Source organism: Poecile atricapillus, chromosome 10 (genome assembly GCF_030490865.1).
Source record: "Poecile atricapillus isolate bPoeAtr1 chromosome 10, bPoeAtr1.hap1, whole genome shotgun sequence".
In the NCBI taxonomy this organism is placed as follows: domain Eukaryota; kingdom Metazoa; phylum Chordata; class Aves; order Passeriformes; family Paridae; genus Poecile; species Poecile atricapillus.
The window spans coordinates 20,006,492-20,023,456 of NC_081258.1; the positions used below are offsets into that span (position 1 = coordinate 20,006,492).

Consider the following 16,965-nt stretch of genomic DNA (forward strand, 5'->3'; position numbering starts at 1 on the left):
TGGAGATTTTACATTTTCAGCTGTTAACTTATCTCAGTTAAAAATCCTTTAATTTGGGAGGTTTGCAGGATCCCTGTTCACTCTTATGTGGATAAACAGTTTATTTATCCCCACTCAGCTGAAACACTTGCTTTGGGTCAGAGACCTCAGGGAATCCTTTTAGTTCCATTTAGAATCAACATCCTTTAATTTGTAAGGGTTTCTGGGAAGGGGAAAAAAAAAAGGAATACATGGGAATCAAACAGGATTTGGATTTAGACACAGATTAGGGGGGCATTTACTGGTCTAATTACTGTCTAAGAACATTTAAAATCAATTAAAATGTGGTTTAACCTCCCCCCTTAAATCCCATCAATGAGACAAATTCCAGGGAAAGCAGAACATTTAATTCCATGGCTCCATGAGCACATTCCAGGAATAAATGGAAAGGTGCAGGATGTGGAATTTGGTTCCAAACGCCTTCTTAGGGCTCATCTTTGCCTTCTGCCTAAAGAAACAATTAACAAATGATTGTATTTAATAAAAGTGGGCAGGTTTTTACCTCAGGGATGTTGGAAAATGGGATAATGTTTAGTGAAACTCTAAAAAATCTTTATCTATGTGAAGCAGAGCACTGGGTTGTGAAAGGCTGTGTTACACACAATATATTTAATTTATTGAGCAGACAATAAACAGAAGGGGGCAGAAAAGCCTTATTTATTCTTTTGGGTTCCAGCCTGGCAGAATTTAAATATTTAGAATGGTCCAGTCACTGGGAATTTGAAAATCCAGCAGTAAAACCAGTCCCTGGAAACTTTTCCTGTAGGTTGGAAAATTAATTCTGCCAGTGCAAGAAAATGAATGAAGAGGAGAGCAGGTAATCAATTTGTGATTAAAGGGACAAGGTTTGGAAATAACAGGAATTTTAGTGGTGTCACAGAATAATTTGTGTACCAGTTTAGAGCAGTTTAAAATACCAGTAACTGTATTTTTAAAAATTGCAGAAACCACTGGTCTTGCTTTTGGAGAATCAAATAATAAATGAAATTTAGAGTAATTTCAAACACTCGAGTTTGAAAAAGAAATAATTGATTTATTTCAGTGGGTTTGGAGGGCCCCAGTTTTACTTGAAGCAGGATGGAAAGGAGCAGTAGAGGAATTCAGATCTTCAAGGATGAACCAGCCTGAAAGGTTGGAATTGCTGATCCTGGAGATCTTTTCCAACCTTTGTGGCTCTGTTACATCTCCCAGATCTCACTGAGTTTGGAGCCCCTGCTCCATCTGCTTTCCTTGGCAGCAGCTGCCACTTTACTGCTGCATTTCCACCCCTAAAACCCCTTGGAATGTATTTCCAAACATCATTTCCCCCTTTTTTTTTCAAGAACTGTACATTTTTGCATATCTTGAGCTCCATCTCTTTGTTCCATGAGCAGGAAATCTGCTCCCAATAACTCCTGAAATTGTGGTTTTCATACCAAGGGAAGAGCAGGATTTCTTTAAGGTGCCCTCAGGGGATCTGGAAATTCGGGATTTAGTCCCTAATTTCATTCCAAGCATCCTTGGAATGGCTGGAAAATGTCTGTGGTGGTGGCAAGGGCACAGAGCTGGCTGGGAACTTGGAAAAGCAGAATTACCTGGTGGGAATTCTTTACAAACCCCTCAGAGAGAACTCAGGGCTGTTTGCAGGAACCTGATATTGTATTTATTTGTTACCTGCTGATCAGTGAGGCTTCAATTCCTGTAATTAACACCTTGAAATCCAAGTTCTAACACTGCCTCCTACCCCTCCCAAGGTTTTAGCACTTAAACTTCTGCTGATCCCAGAATTTGTCAGAAAATCAGGAAAATCAGCTCAAAGCAACTAATTGTATAATGAAGGATTCTGAGTCTTTACTCCTATTTCAAACTGTGTTTCCTAAACATCCAGAATTTCTGTTTGAATCAATAATTTCACTCCTGGAAGCTGCTGAGGATCAGGGCAGCTCCCTCATTTCCCACTGAGCACAATCTCCACTTGCTGCAGTGCTGCTCCTTATCTGCCTCAGGAAGTAAAGGCTCAAAGAAGGGTAATAACTGTAAATTTCTCTCCAGCCTGCCTGAAAACAAGATATCTCTGCTGTTGTATTTTTATGAGTACATTTATCTTCAAAAAGGGTGGTATTGACCTGGTGCTTATGGCATGACCCAGCCTTTTCTTGGCCATAATCAAAAGTAGAAGACTGACAATTAATGTAATTTCTAGCACTTTTCAAAACTGGTTTTGTCACGTGTGGCCTGGATGGATTTTTTTCTGTTTTTTCCCTATTTTTTTCTCATTTTTTCCTATTATTTTTTCTTTTTTGCCCATTTTTTTAAAAGCTTTTTTCCCTATTTTTTCTTTCCCATTTTAAAAAATATTTTTCTATTTTTTCTTTTTTCTATTTCTTCCATTTTTTTCTATTTTTTAAAGTTTTTTCTATTTTTTCCCTATTTTTAAAAAGATTTTTCTATTTTTTTCCCTATTTTTTGCTATTTTTTTGCTATTTGTTTTTCCAATTTTTTTTCTGTTTTTGTTTTTTTTTCCTCTATTTTTCTTGGCTTTATGTATTTCTTAAAGGCAAAACTTTCCTTGGACCCTGTGTCACTACACTTAATTTTTACAGTTTCAGCTGTGGTTAAAATGAGGGATTTTTAAATTTTGTTGTTTTTTTTTTTTTTTTTAAACCAAGATCTCAAATAATTTGTGTCCCCATTGAGGTGGTGGAAAATCCCTGGAGGAAGGAGCCTGGCTTGGGAGCAGGAGGATTTGGGATCACCTGTGGCTCTCAGGCAGTTGAACTCCTTGGAAATGGATGTTATTATCTTGATACATCATTTCTCAGTGCACAAAAATCCCCAGGAGAGTTTAACAGCTTTGAAAATGGGATTAAAACTAAAATTAAATTTAAAAAAAAAAATAATTTTAAACTTAATTTGACGCTGGTAATTGATGTTTTCCTGCCCCCAGCCAACCAGAGGCTCCTCTGTAGGTAAAGATGGATTTTGTAACTTGTAAAGTCTCTGATTTGTACTTACTTGAGTTGAAAATTTGATGTTGACTGTTTAAATTGTTTGGATAAAGCATAATTTGCTTTATCTTTTATTATAAATTGCTCCCAGGCCTCTCAGCTCCAGGAGTTTTTCCAGCCCTGCCTGGTGTTCTTTGGCTTTTCCTTTTCCAGGACCTCATCCTGGGGCTTCTCTGGGGGATGCTCAGACTCCAAGGAGAATTTTTAATCCTGAACTCTCACTGAAAATGCTGGATTCCACTGCTGAATTTTTGGCAATGGGCTGTGCCTGGAGCACAAATTTGGGAATTTCACTTGGAATTGTTGGGGTGCCTGTGCAGCCTTGGCTTCCCCCCTGCTCAGGGAGCAGCCTGCTCCTCGCCAGGTTTGTTCATCTTGGGGCATAAATCCAATGGAATTTCATGGATTCTTTGCCAGTCTGTGGGTTTGGTGCAGTGTCAGATCCTGAGTGGGTTTTCTCACTCCTTTTTGGGTCTGTGTGAGCAGCAGGCGAAGGAAGCATGTGGCCATCAGGAGGAAGGAGCATTTTGACATTATCTTCCTAAATAATGATGAAAAGATGCAAAGAGGGGCTGAACACGAGTGTTAGTGAAAGATAAACTGGGGAAAAAAATAAGGAAAACACCACAATGTACAACAATATTTGTTATATTTCAATTTTCTCCCTGCTAGGGGTAACTGTGATATTCCTCCACACATGAATTGTACATTTAAATCTGAATTTCAACTGAGAAATACCAGAGTTCAAGGGATCTTTTCCAGCCTGGCTTTCCTTAAGGCTGGAGAGTTTTCCAGCAGGAATTCCAGCTCTTCTTCCCATTATTGCTTCTCCATGAACTGATCCATGGGAGTGAGGACAAAGGGAAGAACCTGTCTGAAAATCTCACTCCAAGTCACTTTTGGTTTTTTAGAGAAACTCTTTTGATCCTCATGGAAGAGAGAAATGTCAGCTCATTCCTTCTGCCTGATTTCTCTCTCTCCAAACAGAAAGCTCAGCTGGGAAGAGGAGCAGAGGATGGTCCTGGCATTGCCAAAAGTTCTTTTCTGTCTCTGGCTGCACTCGGGGTGATTGGCAGATTATTGGCAGTGGAACCCCAGCCTTTAAGATGAATGATCAGATCTGACTCACACATTTTCCATACTGAAAATGACCTTTGGCAGCAATTTCCTTATGTAAAATATAGACTGGCCTTTTGGATTTAAAAAAGCAAAACAAAACAAAAATCAGAGGCTAAATATGCAATTCATTAGTTGATATATTTATTTTTTAGGAATATTTTCACCCATAATTTGACAGATTATTCAGTAAACTGCATTAAAAAATTCCCAAATATCTGCAGGTTGCATGCATTTAATTTTTTTTTTTAGAGATTTGTGTCCAAGAAGAGGCAAATTGCTGCTCCAGTCTCTCCAAGTCCTAATGCTTCTGGGGAAAGGAATATGAGCACAGATGGAAAGTTCTGGGTTTGTGAAACTCCCCCTGACCCCTGGAATATTTTCCTTCCATCTTCCCCCTGAGTACTGGCAGCACTTAAAAGTTTCTTCCCTTGGGAACTGAGGGAATATCCAAAGCTTTCCTCCTCCTCCTTTGTGTTTTCTGTGTTTTAGTACAAAAGGAATGGTTCAAGTTGTTTCATCTTCAGAAGGAGAGGGAGAGATTGAAGAAAGGAATTGGAATAATCCAAGGATGCACTTGGTTGTAATGAACTTTAAAGGATTTTTGTCGGCTTGGCACCGTATTTTGATTTCATGTAGAATTCAATTTTTAATTTTGTATCCATTCATAACTATTTATTGATATATAAAAATATATATATACTATATATTATTTATATTATACGTATTATATATATATTTATATATATATAATCACATTAGTCCCTGCCAGGAGGGTGCAGGAAGGTGGGAATTGGGCTCTGCTCCCAGGGAACGGGGACAGGATGAGAGGGAGCAGCCTCAGATTGGACAGCAGGAAGAATTTCAAGCAAATCCATAAAAATGAGCATTCCTAAAACAAAGCAACCCCCCCTAATTCCTTATTTTATGCCAATTTTTAGTGCTAAGGCTTTTTTTTTTAATAAGAGCAAAATGCTAAGGACTTTCTAAATGTAATTTTATTGCATTTATCTCTCCAGTTGAAATTAATTATTCAGAGTCTTCATTAAAAAGAAGCTTTGGTAAGTGACATTTTAAACAGGCCTTCAGAAGTGATTGCAAGGGAGATGGTGATAAAGAACAGTGTCTGAAAGGAAGTGCAAAATACTTGAACATTTTAGACTTGGATGTGAGAACTTGCAGAGGAGCTGTTTGGATAATTTGGGAAATGTAATGAGCACACACACGACGCTGCTGGCCTGGGAGCTGCCACATCTTGTTGTATCAAGTGTTTGGTGAGGTTTTCAAATGTTTGGCACAGAGGAAAGAGATGAGAATTGTCTTATTTTTAAAACAAAAATGTGTGAGTTTCCCCCTTGAGCAGGTGACTGGAGTCACCCTAAATCCTGATTCTCCAGAGAACGACAGGAAAGCAACAGAACCCCCCATTTCTTTATTTCTTTCTAAAATCTGAGCTCCACGTGCACGTGAGGAGCTCTGGCAGAGCCTGCACTGGTCTGGGACGAGCCAAACATCTTCCAGAGCCTCCCCAGGTCTGAGATCCTTGGATTCCCTGAGGAATCCCATCTGTTTCCAGCAGCACACGCAGACCCTGGCAGTGGGAGGCAGGGCATCAGAGCCTGCGACTTTTGGAGCCAAAAACTCTGGGGTCAAGCATTTTATTTGTGCCAAAACCGGGCTCCATCCATCCTCAGCTCCACGACAGGCCCTTATCTCCCCTTGCTGATGGATAATTTGGCGTTTCAGGCTCACACAGCCACGTGAGTGTTCAAGTGCGTGCTCTGCTACAGCTGAAGGAAACGCACTGGCTGTCACCAGATCGGCTTCGTTTGTGCTTCAGCAATTAGCCAAGGGAAAATAAACGACCCCCAGTCACGTTTGGGATGTTGGAGCAGTGGAAACAAGAGTGAGCTGTTGACTGTGGGGAGCAGAGGGGAACTAAACCAACATTTCTGTGCTTTGGTTCTCCCTGAGCACAGCAGGAGCAGTTGAAGTCTCCAATCCCCCTCTGGAATATTGAGTGATGGTGTGGCAGTAATGTGAATAATTACTGCAAACAGATGGGGTGCCAGTCTGCATGTGGAGACAGCTGTTTATTTCACATTTCCTTTTGCAGCCCAGTGTAAACTGCATGTCTCAAGTTTTCCTTCTCCATTGGCATCAGGAGCGATAAGAGAAGCTTTTTGTGGTTTCTCACGCATGAAATGATTTTGGTGTTTGGTTTTAGGGTTTTTAATGTGTGAAATGCACTCAGGTGGTTTAGTCTTGTTTTATTCAGTTACAGTCTGGTCCTGTTTGCTCTGATGCTTCTTGAGCTGCTCATCTCCTCACCCTGGAGGACAACACACACCCTTTAACCATGCTCATCATCCTCTTTTGCAATCAATCCTTTCAGATTCTCTTTTCGTAGGAGTCATCTGCTGAAACCGGTGCATTACCGTGTACAGTGGCCACAGCACCTCTGCAAACGCCGGGATTCTCCCAGAAGGAATTTGGTGGAGCTGTGATTTACAGACTTCCCCCGTGTGTCCTGAATTGATGAATTCCTTATTGCTTCCCCAGGGGTCGTGGACTTTGATATAATTCCATTGGAGCCATCCATCCTCTGGAAAAATCGGAGTGCTGGAGGTGTCAGGCTCGATGGATTGCCGGCGTCAGCAATGTCGGGAGAGGGACGAGGCCCAGAGGCCTCCCTGGATTACTTAAACTAAAAACCTCTTCATGGATTATTTATAAGCTTTGCTCCTTTACATTCCCGTTCCCTCTGTGCTTTTTTCTTTTTGTTTGCAGTGTTGTCCCTCAGACCACAGTGATCCTCAACAACGACCGGCAGAATTCCATCGTGGCCAAGATGGTGGGGCAGGAGGAGCCGCTGAGCAGAGCAGCAGATTCCCTGGAGAACATCCTCAGCAAGTGAGTGACATTCCCTGCAATCCTCCCTCAGTCCCTCCTTGGGCAGGACCAGTTTCAAAGGCAATTTGAAGGGAAAGCGAGGAATGCTCGAGGTGATAATGGGGGAAAGATTGAACCTGGGCTTGGATGGGTTCTCCTGCTTCCCTCTTGATGGGAGAGAACATCCTGGAGGAGCTGGGATTATCTCTGTGTTAAGTTAAAGAAGGATTTTTACATGGATTCACAATCCCTTGGGAGCACGCCAAAACCCTGTATTTAACCAGCTGATGGAGGACTGTGCAGTCCAAGGAAAACTTGGACTACCTAAAGTGAATTTTAAGCAAGCAGACCTAGGGATTCTGGGTGGAAAATGGTTGTAATTAATATATTTTTATAAATTACTCGGATATTTCTTTTGTTCTGCACACAGGGCCTAGACTTTTCCATTGAAGCAGATGTAGGCAATTGATACCTAAGATTTTTTCATTCCTTCTGCTGTGACCCAAAGAACACAGTCTTAAGTTGCAGCAAGAGAAACATAGGGTGGATGTTAGGAAAAAATACTTTCAAAAAATATATTAAAAAAAAAAATACATAAAAATATATATTTTCAAAAATATATTAATCTTAGAGGAAGAGAGATAAAGTACTGGAATTGTCTGCCTGAGGAGGTGGTGGAGTCGCCATCCCTGGATGTTTTTAACAAAAGACTGGATGTGGCACTCGGTGCCATGATTTAGCTGAGGTGTTTGGGAATGGGTTGAACTCATCTCTTCCAGCCTGGTGATTCTGTGTGGTTTTTATTTTGCTGGGTAGCTGCGAGTCCCACAGGAGCAGAGCGGTTTGAAGGAGCGCGTTTTATCCAACCCGTTCCTTTTGTCCATTAGCGCTTTCAGTCCCCCCACGAGCACGTGCAGGGGAACCCCAAAGCAGCTGAACCCCAAACTCTGGGATTTGGCAGTTCCGTGCTGAGGGGCTCTCTGAGGTGCACGCTGTTCCTTGCAGCGCGGTGCCGGGGCGCCGGCAGAACACCATCGTGGTCAAGGTGCCCGGCCACGACGACAGCCACAACGAGGACGGCGAGAGCGGCTCCGAGGCCAGCGACTCCGTGTCCAACAGCGGCCAGGTGGGCAGCCAGAGCATCGGCAACAACGTCACCCTCATCACCCTCAACTCTGAAGGTATGGCTGCTGCCAGGGCCGTTCTTGGCCTTGTTTGTGCTTTTTGTGTGACCTCAGTACTCTTATGCTTGTAATTGCTGAGGTAACTCAAGCCAGGAGAGCAAGCATCCTAAAGGCCTTGCTGGAAAACCCTCAGCTATCTTGGGAAACCGAGGTCCTCTCCAGAACAAGTCCTGTAAACTGGAGATTTGGCCCATCCAGGGGGAATTTCTGGCTCTGCACAGCTCCCTGCCAGGAGGGGACAGCCAGGGGGAACAGGGACAGGAGGAGAGGGAACGGCCTCAGGCTGGGCCAGGGGAGGCTCAGGGTGGACAGCAGCAGGAATTTCCCCATGGAAAGGGGGATCAGGAATTGGAAGTGCCCAGGGAGGGTTGGAGTGCCCATCCCTGGAGGTGTCCCAGGAATTCCTGAATGTGGCACTCAGAGCTCCGGGCTGGGGACAAGGTGGGGACTGGGCACAGGCTGGACTCTGATCCTGGAGGTTTCTTCCAACCTCAGTGATTGCAGAATTTTTACTATGCCAGGAGCAAAGCAGCATCAGGAGGATGTTTTTAGTATAATTCCCTTTCTGCCTTGGCCTGGCACAGATTTGCACAAACGTGGGGTTTGACCCACTGATGTGCATGTAAATTCTGAAGAAACACCCAATCCATTAATGTCTGCAGATCTGATTTGCCTCAGACCTTTGGAACGCTCATCCATCCAAAACCTCTGAGATTGATGAATGCTTGGAGGATCAGATCAGTGACCCCCCCTCCACCTGCCCTTGCCCTTGCACGGGAGGGAATTGCTAAGTGACTTCACCTGCAGGGTGGCACAAATTCAGTTATTAATAAAGGAAGAGATGGAGAATAACAGGGCTGGTGTGCAGGGAGAGGCAAAGCCACAGCAGCCTTTGGCTTTCATCAGCTGGGACAGAATTCCAGGTGACCCTGAGGGGTGCACAGGTAAAACCTGAGGGGCTGAGGATGGAGATCCCAGCCCAGGACTGAGACCAAACACCAGCTGTTCAGGGCAGCTCCACTCTGTCATCCTGGCTCTGGAAAGCAAAACTAAACTGTGTTTAGAGTTGGTTTGATCTGACACTGAGCTCTGGATATTTTCAGGATTTAGGAAATGGATTTCTATAAAGGCACTGTTTTCTCTCTGCCGGTTGCTTTTGTAATAATTTAAAAATTAGCGTTATTGCCTTTCTATCCCTGAAAAATAATGATACAGGAGCTTTGACCCAGTTCCAGTAATGGTGTAGAACAAGGCTGGGTTTTTTGCTGACTGAACACTGTGACTTCATTCCATATGTGTTTTAAATCCAGTTAATTTTGGAATGCATTTGTTCTTACTGGGAGTTTTGAAGTGCAGCATCTTCTCACTTGAAACACAGCAGTGCATTTTATTTAATTGTGAACGTTCTAATTAGGCTTAAAAACAGTGAGCTTTGGATTATGCAGAGCAAAGAGCACAGGAAGAGCTTTTTTAATTTCACTGAAACTTTTGGAGCAGGAGAGCCATTAAGTGTTACACACTAAACATGAGGAAATTTCTTTTATAATGGTTTATTCTATAATGGTTTATTCTATAATGGTTGCATGGGATGAATGTAATGGCCCAATGTTATTTTTCTTTTCAGTTTTCACACACTGCACTTGCACCTTCATGGTGGTAACAGCAGGAAAAGTTATTTTGAGACTCTTTTCCTGTGCTTTCCAGAGTTCTTGTGCATTTTTCAAGTTCTAAAGATTCTGAATTGGATTTCCCTAAAATGCTGCAGCTGGTCTTTAGTTTCCTCCTTGCAAGGAACTTCATTTGTGAATCTTTGGGCCTTCATAGCTCTGAAGACACCGAATCACAGAATGGTTTGGGTGGGAAGGGACCTTAAAGCTCTTCCAATTCCAACCCTGACACCTTCCACTGTCCCAGGTTGCTCCAAACCCTGTCCAGCCTGGCCTTGAGCACTTCCAGGGATCCAGAGGCAGCCAGAGCCTCTCTGGGAATTCCATTCCAGGGTCTCCCCAACCTCACAGGGAGGAATTCCTTCCCAATATCCCATTTAACCCTGGCTTGAAACCATTCCCTGTGTCCTGTCCCTCCAGTTTCTGATGCAGAGTTGGAAATGTGTGATTTTGGAGCAGAGAAGGGGAGACTGCTCTGCCCTGGGTGTTAATTAAGGGATGACTGATGATGTTTTTTCCAGAGAGAACTCCTCAGTCACGTCTTGTCTCCTCAGCTTGGCATCTGAAGCAGTCATTTGATAATGGCAGCATTAAACAGCACTCAGGATTTGCTTTCCAAATGGGAATCCAAGCAGCTCTTTGTCCATGGCCCAGACTTATCTGTGCACAGGATTTTCCAGCTCAGGGCAGGATCAGATCTCACATGTGGGATGAGCACTTGGAGCTCTTTCCTGCCAAACTCCTCAGGACACTGAGAAGGAGCTGGAGCAGAACAGGAGTGAACCTTTTGTACCCTAAAACAAAATGATGTGAAGACACTGATGAGGCTTCAGGACTTGTGAAAGCCAAAGAAAATTATAAAAATTGAATTGCTTTGGGGTTGTTTGTTTTTTTTTTTCCCAATTATTAGGAGCCAGCAGTTGAATTTCTTGCAGGTGTCTGCCACAGGGATATTTGGAGTTAACACTGGCCCACCCCCACCCAAATATAAGAAAGATATGTTAAACAAGGAAAAAAAGGGCAAAACCCAAATTAGAAATCTGATTTTCTGACATGAAACACGTTTTCCAAGGTTTTATAATGCCCTTTGAGTCCATGGATTTTTATTTGCTGAATTTTATTTGGATCTTTTTTTATCTGAACTTTTCATCTGATCGCATCCTACCATGAGTCATAAAATAAGGGAATCTCTCTTGGATTGCACCAAAACTGAGGTTTATTCTTAACAAACAAATGACCTTACTGATGTTGTGCTGAGGCTGAAGAACCTGTGGATATTCCCAAAATATCTCCTGGTCCTGGATCCACAGGGTGTTGGGAGTGAGCTGGGGCTGGGTCTCCTTCAGCCACAGCCTTTGTGTGCTGTGGAAGGTTTACCTGGAGCACGAGATTCTTCTGGATTTAAATGGAAACAGGGCAGGGTTAGGTGGGATACTGGGTAGGAAATCCTCCCTGTGAGGTTTGGGGAGGCCCTGGAATGGATTTCCCAGAGAAGGGATTTTTTTTTTCAAAAAAATCAGTAAATGTGATTTACTGTGGCTGTCCCTGGATCCCTGGAGGTGTCCCAGGCCAGGCTGGACAGGGCTTGGAGCACCCTGGAATAGTGGAAGGTGTCAGGGCTGGAACTGGATAATCTCCAATGTCCCTTCCAACCCAAACCATTCCATGATTCCGGGAATTTTCTTTGATATTCACAAGGAAATGAAACCTTTCTTTTCCCCCAGAAAGAAGAGTCAAGTGAAGAGCTCCAGCTCTGTGTCCAGGCCGTGGGTGTCATTCCTTAGCCAGAATTCCCAGGCTCTGAACTGCATTTTGTGCTGGAGGAGCTTTTGCTGAATGTGACTTTAAAGCTCTTTAACCTTTTTTTTTTTAGCACAGCCCCACTGCTGGATCTGGAGGTGTCCCTCCCTTCCACAGAACTTAATGATTTTTAATTAATAAAGTCATTGCTCTGGAGTCTCTGCCAATTAATCACTGCCCCTGTGAACTCTTGCTAATGGACAGGAGCTCATTAAAAGATCACAGAATCACGGAATGGTTTGGCTTGGAAGGGACCTTGAAGCCCATCCTGTTCCAACCCTCCACATGATGCTGATGTTGAATCTTCTATACATCAGCCAAAACGTTATTTAATTTCTCTAGAAATGGAGGTTTATTTTTGTAGGTTGGGATTTGTTTTTTTGGGGTTCATTTTAATTTTTTAAAGATTAATTCATCTTTCTGCCTCTCTGCACCTACCAGTCTTTTGCTGCCACTGCCAACTTTGCACCCAGCCTTGAGAGTAAAATAAACACAACTTCTTGGAGCGATGGAACATGTTAATTCCAGCATTTCTGTGGGCAGGTGTTTCCTTTTGTTTTCCCTAGTTTTAAAGGAATGACTGACAGCTCCTGGGGAGAGAGCAGAGCCTGGCTTTGCTTTTAGGCTCCCATGTCAGTATATCCCGATGGAAAAATGTAACAGCTCAGTGTTTGTCACTTCCCTGGGTGGGAGAGCACGTCCAGAGCAGCCCCTGTCTGGTTTTTGTTCTCTTGACAGGGCTTTTCTTGCTGCTGACCCCAAACTGGCTCCTCCTGTTCCCAGAGAATTCCTCGTTTGCGTGGCAGCCCCCGGCACGTCCCGAGCAGGGATGGGTGGTCAGCTGTGCTGGGAGGGAAAAGAAATGCAGTAACAAAGGGTCAAAACCAGCACTGAAAAGCAAACTGGGCTGAGTAGAATGGAGATAAAGGCAAATTTTGTAATGCTGAAAAAAGAGCATTGAAGAGGAGCTGGAAATTGGTGTGTTGTGGAGGCTGTGGGTGCAGAGAGGGACAAAGCTGACTTTGTGCACTGGAAGGAGAAGTGACCAGGAGAAATGATATTTAGTGTAAAAAAGGCAAGGAAGCACCTTTCCCCTTGAAGGACAGCAGGAAAATCCACAGAATCAGAAGATGGTTGGGGTTGGAAGGGAGCTCTGGGATCACCCAGCCCAAGGCAGGGGCACCTGGAGCAGGAGGAACACAGCCAGGTGGGTTTGGGATGCCTCCAGAGAGGGACACTCCACCTTGGGCAGCTGTGCCAGGGAATGAAATTCTTCCTCAGTTAATTAATGACAGAAAAATGGGGCAAAACAAGAAGGTGTGTGGTGAGCTGAGCTCCAGATGTGTGTGTGCTGTTGAAGGGTGCTCTTTGAGCGTTCTCTTCCTCACACCCAGCTCACATTTCCTGAGTTTTTGGAAGTCTTTAAGGAGCAGCAGCAGCAGGGTATGGCTGTGCAGTGCTGGGTGTGAGTCTGGCTTTCACAGTGCATGCCCAGATTCCACCCAGGTACCACCTCTGGAGCCTGAGGATACTCCTAGAGAACCATTCCACGTGCATTATAGGATGTTTGAGTGCTGGGAGCCTCCAGTGATCCAGATTTAGTCAATAGTGTTTATGTATTTCATTGCTCAGAGAGAATTTCCATTCTGTTTTCTCCTTCCTTATCCATTCTCCTCCACATCACACCAGAGCTCAGGGCATTTGTGCCTCGCTCAGAACCAGCCCTGGATTTTCCTCTTTCCACCAGATTTTTGGGTGCCAATCCTGTACTTTCTCCCTACAAAGTGCCAGATGTGTTGGCAGCCTGGCAGGAATGATTTTTGATCTAAAATAAGGAATAATTCAGCTTTTTTTGCCCTCACGGAGCTGCAGTGGTTTCATGGTTAACTTCAGTCATGCTTAATGCAAAATGGTTATAAAATAAATTCCCTTTCTGTTGAAACTTTGAAAGCAGGAGGAAAATGCAAGAGATAATTTAGTGGGGGGATTGTGGTCATAGGTCAGAATAACAAGATAATGTCTTTTTTTCCAGGCTGGGAGCAATAAAAGAACAGTTGCATGTGGTAAAAACAGTATGTTCTGGACTCCATGCCAGCAGAAAAAAGAGAGGATTTTGCAAATTGAACAAAATCTTTAGTTCATGTAGGTTAACAACATTTGTTAGAAAAGTCTGCAGGCAAAAGGTGTTCCATAAAGAGTAGAAATTCCTGTACCCAGCAGCAATCCTGTGAGCTGTAAGGCTGTGATAGGCTGGAGGATAATTTATTCAGGCTTCCTAGAATTTCTTTGAAAAACGTACACATTGATCCAGAGATGGTTTTGCTTCGCCAGATCTGCCCAAATTTTTCTAAGCCAGTCCATTTATCTTGAGGAACAGCCTGTTGTTTTCCCTGATAATGGTAACCAGACTTGTGGTGAGGCCAGACACAGTGGCATGCAAAACAAGGCACAGCTCATCCAAACCACTTTATTTTTCAGATGGCACCTGGTACTGGGAGCAGAAAGCAGCCAGTGTGACCTATCCTGGCTCAGGATAAAAAGGAAAGGATCAAATTAAAAAAGAAAAAAATAAAAAAAAAAATACAAGCAATTTGCAAGTGAATAAAAATATATTCAGAACAGAGCATGAAGTTCTGATTTCAGCAGAAAAAAGTTTGAGGGATGAGTTGGTACATACATCAACAATAAATAGTTTTCCTTGCAAGCTGCTGAGTATGAGGAAGGAATTATTCCTTGTGAGGGTGGGCAGGCCCTGGCACAGGATGCTGAGAGGAGCTGGGGCTGCCCCTGGATCCCTGGAAGTGTCCAAGGCCAGGCTGGACAGAGCTTGGAGCAGCCTGGGATGGTGGAAGTTGTCCCTGCCCATGGCAGGGGTGGAGGAGATGGTCTTTAAGGTCTCTTCCAGCCCAAACCATTCCCTGCTGGTGTGGCTCTGGTGCTGCTGATAGTCTGCTGCTCGCAGTGATAAATCAGGATTGCACAATCCAACGTTTGCCTCATCCTGTCGTTACTCAGCCCTGACATGTGGGCTGACTCAAGCCAAAGGTCGTGCTGGAAAAGCAGTTTGGAGTGTTTGGAGTTGCTTTTATGTTATATTTTATTGAGTTCTTCTGGCTGGTAGTGGGATAAACGCCAGTGCAGGGTTTGGAAATGCAGATTCTGCTCACTGTGAGAGGGAGATGCTGTTTGACCTGAGCTCTGCCACCTTGTTTGGGACTTGGAAGGGTTATGGAAACCAGGAATTTGGGCTTAGTCTGTATCACAAAACTCTGCTCTAAGATCACTTAATGAAAGGAAAGTCATAAATGCAATTGTAACTGAATGTTGTTCACAATAAATTACTGTAAAGCTCTCTGTGGAAGGGCTGAGTGACCCCTCAGTCAGCAAACCTTGTTTTACTCCACAGACTTGAGCAAACATGGAAATCAAATCCAAATGGTCTATGTCAGTGGACACTGAAATATTGCTGGAGTGTTTAATACCCAGCTCCTGTTAGCAGTGTGAGGAATTCTGGAATGTCTGGAATGGGAGTCTCATCCTCGGCCGTGTGTTCCATCCTCCACTTGAGGTGGGATTGGTCCTGAGCTCTGTTCCAGTTTCTGGTGTCTTAAATCCATCAACTTTTGGCATTGCTTGCACAGCTTAATTGAACTGAGGGCATAGTATTCTTTTGAATTGAAATAATTTATTTAATTAAATCCCTAGTATTCCTTTTTTTTTTTCTCTCCCTGAGAAACTGGGAAAGAAAAAACCTTCTTAATATTCTTAAAGCTTCTTAATATATTAAGTGTCTGTGTAGGTGAGTACAGCTGTGCTCCTGATAGTCTTGTATTTGAATAAGAGGGAAGATGATTAGTGATTGATAAATTATCTTTCTGCTGGGTCTGTTCCGTGGGAAACTTTTATTTAGAAATTAATGTAGCCAGTAAATATGAGGAAAAAAGTCAAATTTTGTTTGGGATCTCTGATTACATCCTAGATGATTGTCATTGCTTGATGTGCCCCTTTTAAATGATTGAACCACTTAGTGTTCACTATTGATTATAATTCCTTAAGTCTGTCATCTTGCTTAGCCTTGTTTTAATCTCATGGGTTTGGGGTAAGGGAAAAGCTGTTGGCGGCTTGAAATTTGCTGTGCTTTGAGAATATCCCAGAGCTGCAGTAACTCTGGGCCCAGAGTGGCTTCTCAATAAAAGAGATCTCTGTGGGTGTGTTGGACACCTGGACTGGCTGCAGCAGCTCCTGTGTAGGCCAGGAGGTGAAGGACAATAATAATTTTTGGTCACTGTTGGGGTGAATTTGGGTTTCGATGCCGCGATCCCGCTGCGCTCAGCTGGGAACCTCATGGAATCTCACAGACACCAGGGAGCAAACTGGGGGGAGACAACGCAAACTTTCTTGGCCATCTCCCGAGCCTGCCCCCTTGCTCAGCCTCTCCCCAACGTGTGTTTCAGAGGATTACCCCAACGGGACGTGGCTGGGCGACGAGAACAACCCCGAGATGCGCGTGCGCTGCCCCATCACGCCCGCCGACATGCTGCACATCAGCACCAACTGCCGCACGGCCGAGAAGATGGCCCTGACCCTGCTGGATTACCTCTTCCACAGGGAGATCCAGGCCATCTCCAACCTCTCGGGCCAGGGGAAGCACGGCAAGAAGCAGCTGGATCCTCTCATGATCTACGGGATTCGCTGTGAGTTTTAGCGTGCGGATACGGATGCGTTAAGCGGTGTTGGGAGAGCGCGTTCGATGTGGGGTGAGATGTTCTGGTGGCTTTTGTTTATGGGGAAGGTTTAGGGGTTTTTAGGAAGAAATCCTAATGGGCTGGTTTATTTCAGTTGGTGGGTATTCACCAGAAATTCCTCAGTCTTTTATTCTGAATTCTGACTTCTTTGTGAGTGTAGTAAATATTGTAGAAATAATAAGTAACACAAATTCCAATACTGTTCAAGTGCTCAAACCAGCATGGTCTTGAACCGTAGTTTTTGACTTCCCATTTATGTCTCTTGTTTCAAAAGACTTGCTGAGGTTGTGATGGGGAAAGTTGGCAGTCTCAGGATCATAAAATCTGTGGATTCACAGCAGGAACGCGCAGGATGCCGATGGATTTCTGTCTGCTCCATGTGCCTTTGGATTATTTAGGCTGTTATGGAGCTGTCAACTGATGCTATTTGTGTTAAAGGCACAATATTTGATAATTTAAAAGGAATCAAATGTGGTTTCATATAGAACAAAGGCACAGCCACTGGTTTGAAATGAAAAGAGGAATCTGGACGTGA

At 43.7% G+C, this 16,965-nt stretch overlaps 1 protein-coding gene across 1 annotated transcript in view; it reads left to right on the forward strand.

Moving 5' to 3' along the window:
- The window catches only part of BANP (BTG3 associated nuclear protein), a 109,638-nt gene that overhangs the window by 19,195 nt on the left and 73,478 nt on the right, over positions 1-16,965 (forward strand). The window contains exons 5-7 of the mRNA XM_058846033.1: positions 6,933-7,055; positions 8,040-8,215; positions 16,140-16,379. Of these exons, the coding sequence (XP_058702016.1) occupies positions 6,933-7,055; positions 8,040-8,215; positions 16,140-16,379 (539 nt within the window). The remainder of the gene's footprint in view (positions 1-6,932; positions 7,056-8,039; positions 8,216-16,139; positions 16,380-16,965) is intronic.